A 20,571-nucleotide genomic window follows, 5' to 3' on the forward strand; every position below is an offset into this window, starting at 1 on the left:
GCTTCTCGCTTCTCAAATAGTTTTGCCCAATGCTTCTCGTTTCTTCTTAGTCTACAAGCTCTTCACTTCTCTCAACGGAGCTTCTCGCTCCAGTCAACGCTTCTTATGGCCAGTGGGTCATCAGCCTTTACTCTAAACGATTGCCGCAGTACACTAAAACACACATGCACACGCACACACACACACATACACGTACACACTCGCACACCTGCAGCAGATACTAGTTACTCGTAAAGTTTTGTAGCCTCCTCTGTGTGTGCGTGTCCGTGTCGTAAACGTAGTGAATATATGTATGTGTCCACGTCCTAGTCCTCGTACTCGTCCCCTTGTTCGTCCCCGTACTTGTAAATGTTTTAGCAACAGTTTTCCACTTGAACTTACACAAGTTGTGTTTTTTTTTTAGACTTGATGTTGTCTGTGTCTATGTGTGTGTATCTGTGTGTTTCAGTTTTTCTTTTCTGTTACTCTGCGTTATTTTGAGGTCTAGTTTGAAACTGACCCCAGAAAGTGTTACCAAAAAAAAAAAAACTCAAATTTTCCCACAAGCAGACAAATTAGCCACAACACACAGCCACACACGCACACACACATACACACATACACATGTAACTTATGTTTTTTTAGGGCATTTTCTTTAGCGTAGCTCTTGCAAAAAATGTTCATGCTGTTTTACCGTGCAGCAAATTCTGTTTTGTTTGTTATTTGCAATTATATTTACTTACACACACACACACACACACACAGCTATACACACACACACACATACATACTAGAGCACCCACCTGAAGCTACATGTTATCTATGTATGTGTGTGTATCGTTTGTAAGCTCAACTCTTTTTACAGGAAAAACCATCAGTTTCTATTGCAAAGGTATTTAAAGCTGCCCCCGGCCCCTAGCTTAACGTACCCCGAACCGCACACTCTCTCTCTCTCTCACTCTCTCTCGCAAACGCTTCACACAGCTTGCCACAAATGGAAGCTACAACAATAATCAAAATTAAAGTCGCATTACATACTCCGCACACACATACACACACACACACACACACACAAACAAACGCATACAAAAAAGTTTTGCATACTTTTGCGCGCGTGAATTTTATATTTTTTATTTTATCTTATTTTTTTGGTTGGGTTTGTTCCTGGTGCGCGCACGTGCATATTAAACACATTTTATAGTCACACACGCACACACATACACACACACACACACACGCGTACATTTACGTTGACATTTTTGTGCCTGATGCCCCGCCCCGCTCCGCCCCGCCCCGCCACGCCCATTGTCGCTGTGGCGGCCCGTTCGTCCACTTTGCGGCAACGTCGCGCGTTTAATTTAAATTGCTTTGGCGTTACTTTTGGCTGCTTCTTCTTCTTTTGTTTTATCGCCGTTTTATCTTCTGTTTGTCTTCTACTTTTTACTCCCTTTCTTCTTGTTCGTTCTTTTGCTTTCCCCGCGCATTACGTTTTAATTTTGTGGCCTCTTCTTTTGGGTGCACACTTTTTTGATGGTCTACGTTATATGTTTTTTTTTTTCGGCAGCTTAGTCGCCTTTTTGTGGCATCTTCTTGTCTCTGTTTCTCTCGCTCTCTGTCGCACTCTCTCTGCGGTTAACAGGTACAGTTGTGTTTGTAGCCTGTGTGCTTGAACAGTGCTTTGTGGTGTGACGCACGTTCTTTGATCTTGCCAAAGCTTCGAGCTTTCTTTCTCTCTCACACACGGTCTCACTCTCTCTCATTTTCTGACTACTTGTCTGCCTTGCTCTCGCTGTTTGCCGCTCCCTCTCTCTCACTCTCTCTCTCTCTCTCTCGCTTAAGGCAAGCTTGGCGCCTTTTAACTGTTTTATGCTTAAAGCTTGAAGCACTCTCTAATTGATTTAAAAATTCACATTGCTGCTGCAAGCTCAAAGCTCTTACTCTCCAAATTCACTTTGCTGCTGCAAGCTTAAAGCTTGACGACGCTCTCACGCTCTGAAACTTCATACTCACGATCTTTTTCAAAAGCTTCAAGCTTGTTGCTTGTTGCTATCACTAACTTTCAACTCACGCTTTTGTCCAAAGCTTTAAGCTTTTGCCTCTCTTCCTCTATTTATCTCCTCTTCTGTCGCAAGCTTTCACGTCAAGCCTTAAGGCGCAAAGCTTGTTTCTTCCTTTTCGCAAAAGCTTTCGACTCACGCTTAAAGGTGCCTGGGCCTGCTACTCTCGGCAGCTCAACTTACAAGCTCTCGCTCTCTCTCTCTCTCGCTTTCACTCACAATTTCTCATTGTCTCACTTTCACTTAAGAATTGGATTTTGCATTGGATCAACGTGTCTCATTTTGTCAAATATCAATTAATGGCTCACACTCTCACACTTACTCTCTCTCTCTGTCTCACTCTCGCTCTCAGTCACTCTAATTTGTAGCAAGTGTTCTCGCTCTGTGCCTTATCGAACTTCTCGGTTCCGGGCACAGAACACAAAATTCTCACAAAATCAAAATTTCATGCGAAAAGAAAAGAAAAGAAAAACTTAATACTTAAAAATCTCTCATGCAACTTTTCACACATACTGTCGCTCTCTCGCTATCTCGCTATCTCTCTGTAACTCTCTCTCAATATCTCCATGTTTGTGTAAATGTTATAATATACTAGTAATCGCATAACGGCATTTACTCTGCGTATTAATTATAATATGAATTAAAATAATATGTGAACTTTGATTGTTAAAAAAGACTATTTTTTGTGCTCTCTCTCTCTCTCTCTATGTTTATCTCTTTCTCTCCCTCTCTCTCTCTCTCTCTCTCTGTTCTTCTCTTTGTTCTCACTCATTGTCCGACTCTCTTTTATATATACATATATATATATATATATACTTCTTTTCCGTCTGTCTGTGTTCATGCAACTTGTTTTTTTAACCATTTGCCACCCGCAACATTCTCTTTACCCATCGAACGCAATTCGCAGCCTATCGCAATATTATGAATTCGCCAAGGATCAGGATTATATATGCTCCACGCCCGAGGATTCGGGCATACTGTGCGGCAATTTTCCGCCCTATCGCATTGGCTCACTCGTTTGCACCGGTAAGTGTACATAAAATTAAAAACAAGAACTTCCCAGCCGTAGCTTAAGGCAACACCCCCCCCCCCCCCCCCCGCACACACACCCTATACCTATACCCGTGTAACTAATCCCCCCTACCCCTAGCCGCCTCACCATGACCACGCCTCCCACTTAATGAGCTGCAAATGGCGCTTGTTAATCAAATTTTGATGGCACTTTTAATTGCTTTCGCGCTGCTCAACTTTGTAGCTTATAAGTAAGCACCCGCACTCCCCCGTCATCACACTCCCCCTCCCCACCTCTCTCTCTCTCTTGTTTGACATCTGTGAACTGTAACTTTCTTGCAGAGGAGGCCAAACTGCTGGATTTGAATGAGCCAACGAACACGTCGTGCGTGAATTGGAATCAGTATTACACGACTTGCAAGCAGAGCGGCGAGAATCCCTTTCAGGGCACCATATCCTTTGACAATATCGGCATGGCATGGGTGGCCATATTTCTGGTAAGTTGCAGTTGGCCCCAGAGTCGGCCGCAGAGTTTGCCAATTAGCGCTTCAACTTTCGCTGAAAACAAATAACAATGACAACATTGACACAGCACAAGCCGAACTCATGGCGCGGCAGTCACAGGACTTACGACTCGTCGCTGTTGCATGTTAATTTCGCTGCTCAGTTGCCACTTTTGGCATCGCTTTCAATTAAAACAACAACAACAACAACAACAACAACAGCAACAGCAGCTGCCAATTTGCATAGGGCAGCTGGGTCACGATTCGCCCCGCGGCAACACGCGGCGTATGCGCAATGTGTCAATAGTCAGCGTCATGTTGCCCGCAGCCCGCAGCCCGTCGCCAACAAGCAGCTATATTTCGTTTGTGGCATTGATTGAACCATTTTGTGATCCATCAGCTTATTGGACAACACAATTTCAACTCAAACGGACAGTTGTACTTATCAACTATCAATTGGAATTGAAAACATAAATAGACAAACAATGCCACAAATAAAGAGATAAAGAACAAGACACAGATGTATACAAACAGAGATGTAAATAAAAAATAGATTCAGATAGACATGGTCAAAGATGCAAAGGTACAGATAAAGATAAAGATAGAGAAAAGTGAGAGCTGTTTAGATACAGATAAAAACAAAAAGATACAAACATATAGTCACGGATAAATGTGTAGAAATTAACATAATTATGCATGAACCTATAAATTTCTATATAATATAAACTACATACATATATGTATATGTACTTTAGATATTTCCATACAAAAAAACAGGCTATAGAAGCAGATACTTATGTACTTACACGCAGGCTATTAACAAGTATGCATAGCTACAAAATAATGTCTAAAGATAGATCTATAATTAGCTACAGGCACAATAACAAATCGATGAACAGATATGCAAACTCAGATACGACCTTAAGATACGTATACTCACTAGGACAGGTGTGGATGCACATGATTGGTCACAGATGCAAACTGAAATTCTTTGAATTCAAATTTGCCTGCAGGCTACAGATGCGTGCACAGATATTAACATAAATATCCATATAGCTATTGATAAATATAGATACACATGCACAAATATGCATAAACACAAATAAAATCCACAATTATAGAGACTCTTACAAAACAAATCAAGATACAGATGCAGGTAAATACACAGATACAATATAAAGATATGCATGCTTTAGAAAGATGCAGATAAAATTCGATACAGATACAATTACATAGATAAGAATTGTAATACAATTATCCAAACATAGCGGAAAAAGATACATATGTGGATAAACCTAAAGATATTGATTGAGGAAAGATACAGTCAACAGATACAGATAGTTTTTACATGTATTCAGATAGGAATACTTATATGCAGATTAAGATTCATAAATAGAGTGATAGCTAACAGATAGAGGTACACACACAGATAGAAATTAAAGATGCAGATACAAAGATGAAAGTTTCATAAGAGAAATACAGATACAATTCGCGCTTCCATAGATAACAGTATAAATGCAAAGCTCCAAACACTTAAAAGATATAGTTACGGGTAAATATGCAAATACAAGCTAAACATATTGATTAAGAAAAGATACATCCTGCAGATACAGATACATTTTACAGATACAAATACATATGTGCATGTAGATTGAGATTTATAAATGCATAAATATATAGACGCATATTCAAATTGATGATAAAGATACACAGATAAAAGCTTTTTAAGAGAAGGTTCCAGATTAAGATACATATACAATTCGGGCTTTAAAAGATACCAATTTGAATACACAAACGTTAAAGACATATATTCGGATGCAACCTGAAGATATTGATACTGAAAGATATGTACAGATTCAGATGCACAGAGAGAGCAAAAGGCAACAGATAAATATACATATGGAGTTAAAAATTACAGATACAGATAAAAGCTAAATAGTAAAAGGACAAAGATTTAGATACAGATAGAGTTTGAACTTGAATAGATACCAATTTGAACGCAATAGTTAAAGATATATATTCAGCTATAAGCTAAAGATATTGATACTGAAAGATACTAACATGCTACAGATAAAGATACACATACATATAGATAAAAGACACAGATTCAGATATACTTAGATACTAACTGAATTGCTGAGGTTCAATTGGCCCAAATACAGATACATTTCCATCCAAAAGCCCAATAAATTTCTATTTATACACTTAGTATATTCAGATACAGATACACGAATGTAGATACAAATGCAGCTCGCAGTCCCCTCCCCCCCCTCCCCCCCCTCTCAGGCCATCGCTGTCATCGTTTTGCGGCTGCTTTGATTTGTGACTTTGATATTTGCCCATTAGGGGTAGCCGGTTGCAGGCGATTGTGGGCTGTGTAGGGGTGGGGCGGGGTTTAAACGCTTTGCAATTAAACACAAATCAAATACGCATTAAACCAGATGCCGCGCGGACAGCACAGGACACGACACGTCACGACCAGATACGAGCGGACGGACCAAGAACAGCTCTGAAATATTACGCATACGTGACGTGGTACAAAATGAAGAGCTTCAGTTGTCGCTGCTGCCGCTGCTGCTGCTGCTGCTGCTGCTGACCTTTGGGCTGTTGCCACGCTGCTAATTACGCTAAAAACAAAACCAACAACAACAACAACAAATAATATAACGCTTGTCACTTGTCATTGCAGGTCATCTCGCTGGAGGGCTGGACGGACATTATGTACTACGTGCAGGACGCGCACAGCTTCTGGGACTGGATCTACTTCGTTCTGCTAATTGTGGTAAGTGCGCGAATGCAGACGAAATTCACAGTTGAAAATTTGTTTAACGAAATGTACTTGGAATATCCTGATTGACTGACTGACTGACTGACTGACTGACTGATTGACTGACTGACTGGCGGATTGATGATCAAAGCCCAGCCAAATCTGTGAGAGCTAGATTGCTTAATTCCTGAACAGAGTTCAATTTCGCGCACGCTGAGACAGCAAATTCCACCCGCAAGCGTGGAAAATATGTGGAAAATAGTTGAACAAAACTTGTTTGTTTAACTTTCCAAACGGGTTTCAAATTCATTGCCAGGAAACTTTACGAAAATGCATTTGAGACATCTTTAACACTTTTCGGCTACATGGAGGTCAAACGCTGGCTGGGCTCAAGTTCGAGTTTCCTGCTACTAAATTACAACTTAAACACGTTTTTTATAGCCTGGCCCTATTGAAATAAGGTCAAACGGGCAAATTGATTTTATGCAGATGTAATTAACAGGCAAAAGGCGTAGTTTCCATGCCCTTGACTTATAAATATCTACTCGCTCAGCATCAGCAGCCGAGTCGATCTAGTCATATCCTGTCTGTCTGTCTGTCTGTCTGTCTGAGTTTGAACCTGCAGATTTTAGAGTCTATAAGAGCTACAGACCTGAATCTCAAGCGTGATTCAAATCGATATCTTAACACTTATCTGAGCATAAGTCAAATTTGGTACGTAGCATATCTTCGATTATAAACAAATCCAGAATATTTCACTTTTCAGAGGCTCTCCACCGAAATGTAGAAAGAAAAACAACTCAATTTAATGGGCATAGTCTTGGGCTTTTGTATTAACGCCTACTTGCATGCCATGCTTATGCCCTGATTTGAATTTGCCAAAGATCGGACAACAAACACCGAATTTATGCAAGAACACATTTCCCTTGGTGCGGGCCTGAGGAAAGAAGAAGCACAGCCTGTGTGTTCTTATGTACATATGTGCGCATAGCAGAAAACTGCAATGCTTGTAAATTCAGGGAAGCGACTAGCGCACTTTTAGTTGTTGTTGCTGTTGTTGTTGTTTCTTGCTTATTTTCTGTAAATAATCGACTTGAGTTGGTTGCACAAAGCTGCAGCTAAAGCAATTTGAAAATGTGAATAAGTAAGTAAACTTTTGCACAGACACACAGCTAGAACTGACCTGGCCACAATAATAAAATATAAGAGAGCAGCTGCCCGCTGGGGGAGGTTAGACGCATCTGAACGTGCAACTGTCCAGCTGGCAACATGTTGCAAAGCTGATGCTGTGTCTCCCTCTTGTCTGTGTGCGTGTGTGTGTGTGTGAGTGTGTGTCTGTCTATCAAGACAGGTGTCCTTGGACTAATTAAAAGCCTTTTAAGCAAACAGACACACACTCTGCCACACACACACACACGTGGGCAATTGCATTATTTATGTTTAAAGTTTGCTCACATATAGCGCGCTCTCTCGCTCCCACACACGCACACACACACACACCCGCGCGTGGTTGTGCCAGCTGCTTTGTTAGCTGCCCATTTTATGTGCAAAATGATTTTTGCTATTGCCCAAGCGACAACAACAGCAACAGCTTTTGATATGCAAATAGCTAGCAGTCTATGCCCAGCATATCCACCTGCCACTGAGTCCATCCACTGCCAATACCCAGCCACCCCCCCCCCCCTCCCTTCCCCCACTCAACCCGACTATCCGGCTTGAGCTATTGAAAGTTGCTTGTTGCTGGCAAGGAAATTGCATATTTATGATTTTAGAAGCATTTTGTGCAGCGAGTGCGCCACACAAATACAAAATTTAGAAACATTTTTCTTAGAATACCCTGTAAAAGTGACAACACAAGGGGAGAGAGGCTGACCAGGCATGTGCTCAACTATAAAATCGACTTGATGCAGCCCTGTCAGTCAGTTATCTGTCCAGATGTAGCTGGCCTCTCGGCAGTCTGAGACTATACGAAAACTTGGAAGGTAGCCTCTCCTATCACATAGGCAGATAGAGTTCGTCGCAGACTCAGATTTAGAGGTGATAATCCCGATACAGTATAGTCTGTTATAAGATATACAAATCTGAAAATCGAATTATCGATAACATCGATTGCATTGATTTCTTTATCGATAACAAAAATTCATTTATCGATTGCGCCTTCTCGGCTTAAATTGTTACACAATACACAATTTAGATTTAGTAAGACAACGTACTTATGCATGGGGATTAAATTTCTAAATAAATGCTTTATAATACATTTGCCAGCCCAATTTTGTATTCTAAAAATTTAAAATTATTTCAATTAAATTACATTAATATTTTTTTAATAGAAAACAATAAAAAGAAATCAGTTTTTTATATCCGAGCGAGCGCTAGAATTTGTGTGCATAAAGATTGGCTTCAATTTGTGTACAGGGTATCTCTCTAGTCTGGCAGATAGTTGCATTTCTTTCTTGTCGTCCTAGTTTTGGTCGTTTTTTTTTTGTTGTTGCTCTTATTGTTATTGTTGCTGCTGCTGATGCTATTGTTGTTGAAAATATGTTTTCAATTTAAAGTTAGCAAATTTGTTTTGCCAGAAAGCTATTAAAATGCAACAGCAGCTAATGGATGACCATCTGCAGCGGAAGAGGCCAAACAGGAGCGAGAGAGAGCAGTAGAGAGTGGGAGAGAGAGAGGGGGGGGGGGGGGGAGAGCGAGTCAAATTGGCAGCTCAACCAATTTGCAGCAAAGTCATCGAACGCACAACAAATCAAAAGTTCCACAACTCGCAACAGCCCGAGCTGCCTATCGAAGCTGCCCCAATTTGTGGCAAGTTCTAGCCAAGTTCGAACTGTCCGCTGGTTCAAATCGAATGTACATTTTTAAGTCTTTGTTGCAGCAAACTCTGGTTTTAATCAGATATCATTTGGTGTTCATATTGCAGATTGGCTCGTTCTTCATGATCAACCTGTGCCTGGTCGTCATTGCCACCCAGTTCTCGGAGACGAAGAAGCGCGAGATGGAGCGAATGCGTCAGGAGCGTGCCCGATATACGTCAACATCGACGCTGGCGAGCAGCACCAACAACTCGGAGCCGGCCACATGCTACGCGGAGATTGTCAAATACATAGCCCATCTGTGGCGCCGCTTCAAGAGACGAATGTTAAAGAAGTACAGATTATATAAGTATGCTGCTTGTCCTTTTTGATTTGATTCAATTATGTTTTTCGTTCACTTTTTACCATTTACCGTTTACCGTTTACCGTTTACATCGTTTGTTGTTCTCTTGTTTTCTGGCCGTCCAAGTTCCCATCAAATATTTAACATCAACTTCACAATTGCTTGAGCTTAACAACAACTGCAACTGCCAAATTGTGGCCAGGTTGGGCTTTCATCTTGTATTTAACAAATTCAAGGACTAATCCTCGCGCTAATCTCACTTGAGCAGCCTCTCTCCCTCTCTCCCTCTCTCTCTCTCTCTCTCTCTCTCTCTGTCTAAATGATTGACTTAGTCTTTGACAGGACTCACTCTCGACTTTGGCTAATTGTTGATAACTTGAGCCTTGTCAGCCGAACCATTTGATTTTGTTTCCATTTAATAATTCAGCAAAATATGTATCCCAGATTTCAGCAGCTTATTGCAACTAATTTGGCATTTACAGCTACAAATTAAACATGTGAAAAACATTTTAATAATCTTTTTCAAATCGAATTCCTTTGATTTGTGCTTTGTTTGGTTTTTTTTTTTTTGTCTTATAGTCTGCAGCTGAGGCTGGCATCTATCTATATAAGGAGCTTCGTGTTCTCTTTGGCCTTAAGCTTGATTCGATCTAAAAACTCTTGACTTGGCTCAGGTCAAGCTTTGACTCTGTTATTGAATCAATTCAGGGTGGCGTTTCTGCTGGAATAAACGATATTGGGGACTTGAAACACATCTTCCTAAGCTCCACTTTCCCAGACATAAAAAGCTGTTCTCTTATTCGTGAAGCTGTCATATTCCTGCTTCGTTGCTTCTACTTTTGCTGAGCGATACTTTCCAGAAATTCATCTTTTGAATACCCTTGTGGAGGATATTATAATTCAGTCATGAGATGTATAACGCATTGAAGAAGACATTTAGCCATGTTTGTCTGTCCGTCCTAACGTCAGTCTGCCTCTATACAAACTAATCTCTCAGTTGTAAAGCTATATTGATGGAACTTTCTTTCGATCGGATCGGACCACTATATCATACAACTAATTTGTTTATCAAGATATCTTGACCAAACTCGGCATTTATAAATTTCACTATTTTTCTAATATATATGCAAAATCTTCTTAACATCGGAGCACTATATCATAAAGCTACCAAAGGAACGATCGCTTGATAAGTAGGTTTGTGTATGGAAAACCGTTTCAATCATCAAGATACCTTGTTCAAACTCTTATCAAGATCGTATTTCTATATTATGTAGCTCTATAGGCCGAATCAGTCGAAACACGAGTTTTTGTATGGCAAAATATTCGGTTTTCCAAGGCACCTCATTTCTGCATAGATCTTTAATTCTGAGCTCGGGTATTATGCATCGTAGTTCAGTTTTGTCTATATAAGTATAATATATCTATTTATTAAGAGATTGAACGCTGTAAGCCATGTTGTAATACATCAAATGGACTTGCTGGTCCCACCTGTTAACCAGATATTAGAAGCTTCTGCCTAGACTGAGTCACCTACTCCCCCCCCCCCCCCCCCCCCCCTCCACCGATTCCACCCGCAGCCCTAACCCTCGTCGTCGTTCGATTTTATTGCAATTTATTTGCGAGACTTCGCTTTGAATTCGATCCATTGCGCTGCGCCCTCTCGACTTGCTCGTCTGATTCGCGGACTCGTTTTGGTTTTACTTTTTCATATTCTTTTTTTTTTGTGTATTTTGTATGATTTATTAAAAATTCATTTAACATGCGTTCCGACTCTCACGTCCTGCAGCGCACGTGTCCTGGCGCACGTTTTTTATGCGTTTCGCGTGCTTTTCCACTTTCTTTTTTTGTTACATTTTTATTTTTTATATAGTTTTTCTTTTATTTGTTGTTATTTTTGTTCAGCTTTTTAGTTTTCTCGTTTACAGTTGTCAACTGTTTGGGTTTTGCATATTTTATGGCCTTTGCTTTTCAATTATTTGCACTTGCATCTGGTCGCGTGTGTTGTTCGGTGTGTTGCTCTCTGTCTGTGTGTGTGTGTGTGTGTGTGTGTGTCTCACACAACAAACATGGGCGCAACACACAGAACATTGCATAGAGTTTAGACTTAGTTGCTTAGTCATGAAATATCGATGTGAACGTGAACGTGAACATGAATGTGAATGTGAATGTGAATGTGAATGTGAATGAAGTGAGTGACAGCCTGAGCTAGATAAAATGTATGAAAGCTATGAACTATGCTAGGATATACATAGAACCAACAGAATAGAAAAACAAGAAAAGCCAATAATATTTCTACAGAAAGAAATAAAATCGAGCACTTTCTTAAATCTCTTGCCTTGAGTCTTAAGGAAAATGTTGAAAATCCAAAAGCTGCTCATGCATACTTTTATACTTTTACTAGAAAATTCCAAGCATTTTGATCAAGCTTTAAATGTACTTGATTTTGAAGAAACTTTTTTCAAGTTTTCGTACTTAAGTGTGCTTTAATATGTTCGATAACAAAAATTAGACTCCTTTAAAATAATTTAACAAGGCTTTAAGGTGCACACAAATCAAATACAAGATAACTTGTATTTGCTCTTAAGACAATATGATACGAAAGTCCAAATAAAACAATATTTTTTTTCCACTTAGAGTTTTAATGTGCTTTCACAGCATGCTTGTCAAATTTTAAGATAAAAGCTTGCTTTTATATATTCCATTAGAGTGAACGGGTTTGCCTAAAAGCGCTTTTAAAGCAGCTTTAAATTCAATTGAACAAGAGCAATTGAGTTCGCACTCACTTAAAGCTCACTTAAAGCTCATCCACAGCTTTGATCTAGCTTTAAAGCCCATTAAACCCGGCTGCATTTAATCACTTTTTGAAATTACACCTCATGTCAACATGACTGCAAAATGACAGCTGTTTTAAGTGTTGGAAAGCATATGAAAGTAAAATAAAATGATATCTAGTAAATAATATAAAGTAAAGCTGTGGCGAGGCACAACATTGTATTAAATCCATTTAAAAAGTGGGCGAAATCAATTGATTACATTATCTCATAGCTGGCTAAGTGTTGCCACAGGCCATGAGTAATTTCTGTTTTATGTTAGGCAACACTGGCTTTTCTTGCTCTACCATTTAACTCAATTTGAGCAAGCGTGTGAAGTGTCTGCTGCTTAAAGACGTTAGCTTGAGCCCGTTTGCAACACGTACAACAACTTTGTAGCTCTAGAGACCAGACCAGAACGCAGAATATCCTATTAGCCATATCTCTGTCTATCCCGGCCCAGCACCCGCTGTTCTGTCTCTAAGTTTAAGTCGAGTTTGTTGTGTAATGTGTTAATTTTAATTTGCATTCAAGTCTTGTACGACGCTCGTTTGTTGTGGTTGTCGTTGTTTTTGCTTATTTGCGTTGTTCATTTGATTGAATTATGTAATTGTTGTCTAATTGTTAAGCACACACACACGCACACAGACGCACCCACGCACGCACGCACACGTCTACACAGCCATACAATGTCTAATGACTCCAATGAGACCCACCCGCCCGCACGTAACAGAGCCCTCCCCACCCCCAAAACCACCAAACCACTAAGACCCAACACATTGCTTTGTGTAACCCAATGTGTGCGTGCCTGTGTGTGTGCAAGTGTGTGTGTGCAAGTGTGTGCGCGTGTGTGTGAGTGTACTGCATGACACTGTCAGTGACAACACACTAATCGTTTGCCCTTTGCCCGTTTATCCTGCTACTCCTGCTGCTGTCGTCGTCGTCGCCGTCGTCGTCCTTCTGCAGGTATCAGCGGCAGCAGCGTCGGGAGGGCCTGCTGCCCAATGCGGACAATCTGACCTTTTCGCCGTCGCGGATCAAGTGCCACCATCCGAACTGCCCCAAGTACAGTAGTCGCAAGCCGCCAAGCATACAGGATCAGATGATTACCGTTATGGTGCCGCTCAACTCCAACAACAACAACAATAGCCACAACAACAGCAACAACAACAGCAGCAGCAACAATGGCAGCGGCGGTGGAGTCGGCAGTGGAGGCGGCAATCATCATAGCCACAATCACACCACCGTGGCACTGGTTAACGGCATCAACGGCAGCACCGCCAGCGTCTCCATGACCCAGCAACAGCAGCTGATAGCGCCCAGTGCTGGTGCAGCTGGCGGAGCTGGCGGTGCAACGACCCAGGCGCAGCTGTCGTCGTCGGACAACACGGAACAGTCGCTGGGCGAGGGCAGCGCGGGTGGTTCGGGTGTGGCTCGTCGCAGCTCCTCGCTGAGGAAGCCCACCGCCCACCATAGCCAGAGCATACAGCTCAAGCCGGAGATGGCTGGCGGCGAGCAGAAGACAATTCTGCTCAAGCTGCCGCAACAGGTCATCGACTCGGAGCAATTGATCGTAAGTAGCAGTTAGAAGAAGCTGAAGACGATTAAGTGCCAAATCCAAGCTGTCCAAAAATAAACGATATGCACAAGCCAAATTTGTAGGCCACAAAATTCGATATGCCATGAGAAACCAAATACGATACGATATACAAAACATGATGTGACATACTAATACGATACACAATTTAAACTAAATCAAATACGATACACGATTATGATCAGTTGAATGTGACATACAAACACACGATCTAGCATACGATACGGCCAGACAATATACTACATACAATCAACCGATTCTAATCCCATATACGTTACACGAAATTTAATTTACCAAATACGATATGTACTCGACACGATTAATTATATTTCACATACCATATACGATATACCGCACGAAATACACCAAATATGATATACCATTAACGACATACCTCGACACGGTATTCGATAAGGCTTCTACCGACATTCACCACATACTTTATTACGCATATGATATAAACAGTATACGATATTCGATATACCATTATCAATATACCAAACACATTATGACATTTATGATATTATTCGCATTTACAATATTCAATAAAAACTGCTGTATCATCTACGACAGAGCGTATAACACATACGATATACCATGTACGACATACCACTTACGATATATCACATACGATATACCACATTCTGTATACCACATACGATACAAAACATAAGATATACAGTGTACGATATACCACAGACGATATGCCATGTACGATATACCACATACGATATACTAAGCACGGTATGCCACATACGATATACCCCGTACGACAATACCACAGACGATACACCATTAATGACATACGATATACCCTGTACGACATGCCACATACGATATTCGATAAATTCAATCCAAAAACCAACCCAACCGCAGCGAAGCGTTTCGTTCCGCTTCGATAAAAATTGCAAAAATATATTATCTCCACAAACAGACAGCCAATGTAATAATACCAGCTCCAATAATACTTTTGACAATCCACTAACTAACTTTAAAATGCCGCTAATAATGATCTTTCATATTTGTCATGAACGTTGCACAACTTGTAGCTGCAGTTGGGAAATTTAGGCAAGGTATTGCAATCTATCACAACTTAAATCTATAAATCCATAAAAGAAATATGAAGCGGGAGAGAAAGAAAGAACTTCGGCCAACCGAAGCAACCCAAGCAGATATATGGAATCGGGCAAATGAATTTAAACATGTTTATATTATTTCGTTTCAATTCATTTATCAAAATCAATTGGCTAACTAAAACGAAGAGGTTCAGCCACAAATCCAATCGAAATATATCCAAGCTAATCATACGCAGATAAAATGTTAAAAAGTAACACCCGTATATTAAACTATATATATTCTGCCAGGGGTATAAAGATATTATTTTTGACACGTCTCTGATCCAGGCAATGCAATTATTAAACAATAAAACCGAATATATGTATAAACAACCCCCTTCCGGCCCCCATGTCCATTGTTCTAATAGCCCCATTGTTGGAATGCCAATTAATTATTCAATTATTTGTTTCATTTCATTGCATATGTAAATAGCAATCGAGACTCGGTTAATTCGACTATTCTCCCGCTTGCCAACGAGATGGCAAAAAGATACAACTACAATAATGGGGGTCAAAGAGCGCAATTCCATAATATGCCTATGCATATTAGATACAATTAGCTGATACAAATTCAGAGCGCACCTTTTGTTCTGTATAATAGAACTTTTGGGCAGATTAACCGGACCTGTTTCTGCTATAATCCCACGAGACTCGATTAATACCTATCGTAATACACTAAATATTCTAAGTAGCTGGATAGGCCCCATTTTCCTATCGTGTTTCCATGTTTTTATGTAAATAGCAAAAACGATTTTCAAAACGAACCGTTTTCTATTATTAGCATAAGATAATTATATGAGATCAGATCTAGAAGAGACTTTATTAAAAATCGAACTTTAAGATAATGGAAATTTATCTAAGATATTGGAGATATTTAAATAATATCAAGTCTTCTTGTAGTTCTTTGTTTGCTTTTATTTATATGTATTTATGTTAACAATATCGCATGCCTTTGTTTATTTTAATACTGTATTTAGAAACCAGTGTTGATTAAGTCCTTGTGACACCAAAAAGAGCCAAGAGCAACAAAGTAACAAAAAGTTCAAACTAAAAATTGCTTTAAAATATTATCACGAGATCTAAAAAGAACGAACAATTTTCTAAAAAGAATATTTTGAACAATTTTTGTTTTTTTCATATTTAACTCCTTGAGAATGCTAGAACAAAATTTGAAAAATCTCTTTGTGCTCTTGCCATTGAAAGTCCTAAATATCTGTCAGCGACCAGTGTCCACTGTACAAAGCACCCATAGCTAATGTTTTCGAGTTATTTCAATTCTGAAATTAGATTAATTTGCAACTTTTTTCATTAAATATGGCAATAATTTGATCCAGCTAATGCTTGTTTTCCATTCCACCCGGACTCCCTCTCTCTCTCTCTCTATCCCCCAATCTCTCTTTGTTTCTCTCTCACTCTGCGTGTGCCTCTCTAGAGCCATCCGTGCACCTCGGGTTTTCTCAGTCCGCCCAGCTCGGCCAGCCGCCGGCCCTCGGTGATGTTCAATGAATACGTGCTGCTGCATACGCCGCCGGCGCTCAGCGGCGAACCGACGAGCAGTGGCGCCGCCGCCGCCGGTGGCGCTGCTGCTGCTGCCACAGCAACAGCAACAGCTACGGCAACAACATCAGCAGCAGCAGCAGCAGCGGCAGCGGCAACAACAGCGATTGCCACAGCCAGCAATGGCAATGGCAGCGGCAGCTGCAGCATCCAAGTTGCGGCCAACATGGAGAAGAGCAACATACACTCCACGGAGAAGATGACGCAGGCGGGCGATGGCATCTGGCAGGTGAGTAGCCAAGTAGAAGAGGAGGAGAATTTAACGAGCCTGTTCGCCTGTTGTCCGTTTAAACGCAGGTGAATCTACCGCAGACAATCGGCACCATTGCCAATCCCTACGCAGATTGCTCTGAACTGGGTATACACGACGCGATGACTTGTCAAGAGCTGTTAGCATTCTCTGTGGCCTTTTCAGCGGCATTGCCTACGGGTCAAAGCACGCTCGAATCATTTTACTCGTCGCTGGCCCGCTGCGATCCCCACACCGCCGAGGCGCTCAATAAGGTGCAGCAGAAGCGCGCCACAGCCGCAACGACAAGCGCTGCTGCAGCAGCTGCAACAGCTGCAGCTGCTCCTGGCGATACCCTCGATGCCGCCGAGCTGCCGGCCGTGCCAGCTACTATGAGCGTTGAGCTGGCGGCCGTCTCGGCGGCTGTGCCGCTGCCCATGCCCATGCCCATGCCCGAGCCCGTGCCCGTGCCGCATGCTGAGGCGCAGCTGCAGAGCCGACGCAAAGCGCAGCATTTGCCGCACAACAACAACAACAAGAACAAGAACAACAAGAACAACAACAATACCGGCGGCCACAGCCGCAGCCATGGCCAACGCAGCCATGGCCATGGTCATGGCCATGGTCATGGCCATTTGTCGCGCAGCCACGCCCCCACCGGCAACTATATGGAAGATTATGCGTGCTGCTACGATCTCTACCAGAAACGCGCTCTCCCCCCTCGACGAGCGACAGCGTCCGCGCTCGGGCGGCCTGCGCCTGATCATCGCCGTCTATCGCTGCCTGATGCGCGTCTGCAGCTGGATACGGCGGTACATCAAGCGTCTGGTGGAGCACAAGTACTTCCAGCAGGGCATACTGCTGGCCATACTGATCAATACGCTATCGATGGGCATCGAGTATCACAATCAGCCCGAGGAGCTAACGGCCATTGTGGAGACCAGCAATGTTGTCTTCTCCGGCATCTTTGCCGTCGAAATGCTGCTCAAGGTGATTGCCGAGGGACCCTTTCGCTACATAGCCAATGGCTTTAATGTCTTTGATGGCATCATTGTCATACTCAGGTGAGACGCGCCGCCCATTCCCAGCATACATATATCCCATTCTGACTTCTCTCTCTCTCTCTCTCTCTCTCTCTTTCTGTTTGCCTTGCCAGCGCCATTGAGATTTGCCAAACATTTGCGGGCAATGGCACGGGCGGCGGCGGTTCAGGTTTGTCCGTGCTGCGCACCTTTCGCCTGCTCCGCATCCTCAAGCTGGTCAGGTTTATGCCAAATCTGAGACGTCAATTATTTGTCATGCTGCGCACCATGGACAATGTCGCCGTCTTTTTCTCCCTGCTCGTGCTCTTTATATTCATATTCAGGTGAGTTCCACTGTTGCCACACGGCACAATAACACGCACACTCACACACACACACGCACACACACACACACGCACACACACACACGCACACACACTCGCACATATATATGTATGTGTACTAACAAGAACAAGTGCCTGGAGGCAGACGCCTGCCAAGGACACGCCCCTCCACCTCATGACTCTTAACAAAAACTAACCTGGAAATGAAAGATGTCATCTATATAATACCAAAAAAAAATAAAAGAAAGAAAGAAAAAAGAAAACAGAGTCTGGTGAAAACGCTGGCAAGAAAGGAAATTGAAAGCACAAATGAAAATAAATTATTGAAAAAAAAGAAGAGCAAAAATAAGTCTTAAAAAAGTCTTCAAGTTGCATACTTTAAGTGTAATAATATTTCGTCAAAGATTTTTAAGAAACTTTAAATTTGAAGGGAAAAACATAAAGTGAGCTTAAAAATATTAACAAAAATTTGTTATATTGCGATATTTAAATTAAATTTTGCGTGGAGATTCAATTAATACCTATTGATGGATGAGGCATATATCTAAGAATATCTGTTATATTCTTTTAAACCTTTAATCATTTTTATACAATTTTCTTTTGAACATATCGTTTGATATTTCCCCTATCCAACTTGCCAGCTTTTGCATGTAGCCAGAACTAAGCACTGCGATAAACCATTTAACACAAGAGAATCGCAAATGCTGAATCGAACTCAAAGCGACCCACAAAACCAGGTGACCGACCCGCTGAGTCGGTGAACCAGCAATTCACCAAAACAATCATCAGTTGAGTGTGTTTGTTAGCCCTTAGCAGTCGTTCACGACCCACGACTAACATTAAACAGCTCTTAGAGCTCCGATAATACGTATGTCTAGTAACTATCCATAAATACATATAGTTGCGTACCAATCATAATTTACACACTCTACGCTAGCTACTTAATCCCAATTAACAAAAAAGAAAAGAACAACAAACAGAAATACACAGATACTCGCCACATAGAGAACAGATCGTTCACACACACACACACACACTCACACACACATACACATTTGCGCTTGCATCAGAGCATATATCTATACGTATAGCTCTATGTTTTGCACAGATGTGTTTCTGCTCTATCTCTGTCTCGCTCTCTTTCTGTCACTCACTCGCTCTCTCTCTCTCTCGTTTCATACACAATAACACGCGCTCTCTCATCTACAACACATTCTCTACCGCTCTCTCTCTCTCTCTCGCTCTTTCGTCTACTTTTCCTGCGTCATGCTACACGATACACTCGCCCCCAACCGAACCAAAAGTAATATTTACAATACCCTGTACTCTATTTTATGCTCTAATACAAAATTTAAACTATTAAAAAAATATGTACCCTGCGCAACATTTGAGTAAACGATTGCGTAAGACTCACTCTCTCTCTCTCTCATTCTCTCTATTTCTCTCTCTCTCTGTCTTTCACTCACATACTATTTAACTGTCTCTGCCTCTCGTTTAACTTAAATGTATTCATTATCTTGAATCGTAGTTAGAATTTAACAGTCAAAATCTAAATCGTACGTCCAAGTTGAACCAGCTTAGTTACTCTTTCCAACCCTCTCTCTCTCTCTCTCTCTCTCATTCTGTCTGTCTTTATCTTACACAATTCGTTGCTGCCGTAAGTTGTCTTACACTCGCTCGCCCACTCTGCATTCCAAATACACTCAATACACACACACGTAAATGGCTTCGAGTGATTGTCTTCTACTTTGCCTCTCTATCTCTCTCTCTCTTTCTCCCTCTCTCGCTCTCTCGCCTACACACACAAATTGGAAATCGATTTTGAGCATCGACCAAGAGTCGTTGCATATCTTAAGGCTACCTCTCGCACACGATGTGCGCTCTTTAGCTCGTACCTTTCTTAACTTTCCTTTTTTTAACTAACTCGTTACTCGTCACTCGCCACTCGCTACTTGTCACTCGCCGCTCCATTCACGAGCCCCGAAATATACGCATTTGGTGTGCGATCTTAACTCTTTTTAAAGCTCGTTTATTTATTTTTTACTTACTCTTCACTACTCGCTACTCGCTACACGCTCCAAAAGTCTCGTTACAATTCATTTTCCAATTAACTTGGTTTGCTTTAATTTAACACAGACAACAGCCAGATAACAATAACATACAACAATTAGCTAGTTAAAGGCTTCGAAAGCTTCATTCAATTAAATTAACTAAATGTGTGTATTAGCTTTTAGCGTTTACCAACACTAAACTTGAAACAAACAAGCCACAAACACAAGCAAAGCTCGAAATTTCACAAACACTTTTGAACTTTAAAGCTCAGCCCACGCTTTTATTTTGTTAAATCACAACATGGATTACCCAACACTAGACATGCACCACAAATCTTTAGTTAGTAAAACAGAATCCGGAGACAACCAC

The 20,571-nt window shown here is 41.4% G+C and overlaps 1 protein-coding gene across 1 annotated transcript in view; it reads left to right on the forward strand.

Moving 5' to 3' along the window:
- Ca-alpha1T (Ca[2+]-channel protein alpha[[1]] subunit T) overlaps window positions 1-20,571 on the forward strand; it is a 47,927-nt gene that overhangs the window by 6,571 nt on the left and 20,785 nt on the right. Inside the window, 10 exon segments of the mRNA XM_064691178.1 lie at window positions 2,944-3,062; window positions 3,390-3,544; window positions 6,240-6,332; window positions 9,241-9,482; window positions 13,253-13,859; window positions 14,933-14,956; window positions 16,431-16,784; window positions 16,853-17,488; window positions 17,490-17,848; window positions 17,941-18,150. Of these exon segments, the coding sequence (XP_064547248.1) occupies window positions 2,944-3,062; window positions 3,390-3,544; window positions 6,240-6,332; window positions 9,241-9,482; window positions 13,253-13,859; window positions 14,933-14,956; window positions 16,431-16,784; window positions 16,853-17,488; window positions 17,490-17,848; window positions 17,941-18,150 (2,799 nt within the window).

This window comes from Drosophila montana, unplaced genomic scaffold (genome assembly GCF_035044405.1).
Source record: "Drosophila montana isolate Dmon_TW-CO22-7 unplaced genomic scaffold, ASM3504440v1 contig_3416_1, whole genome shotgun sequence".
Taxonomy (NCBI): domain Eukaryota; kingdom Metazoa; phylum Arthropoda; class Insecta; order Diptera; family Drosophilidae; genus Drosophila; species Drosophila montana.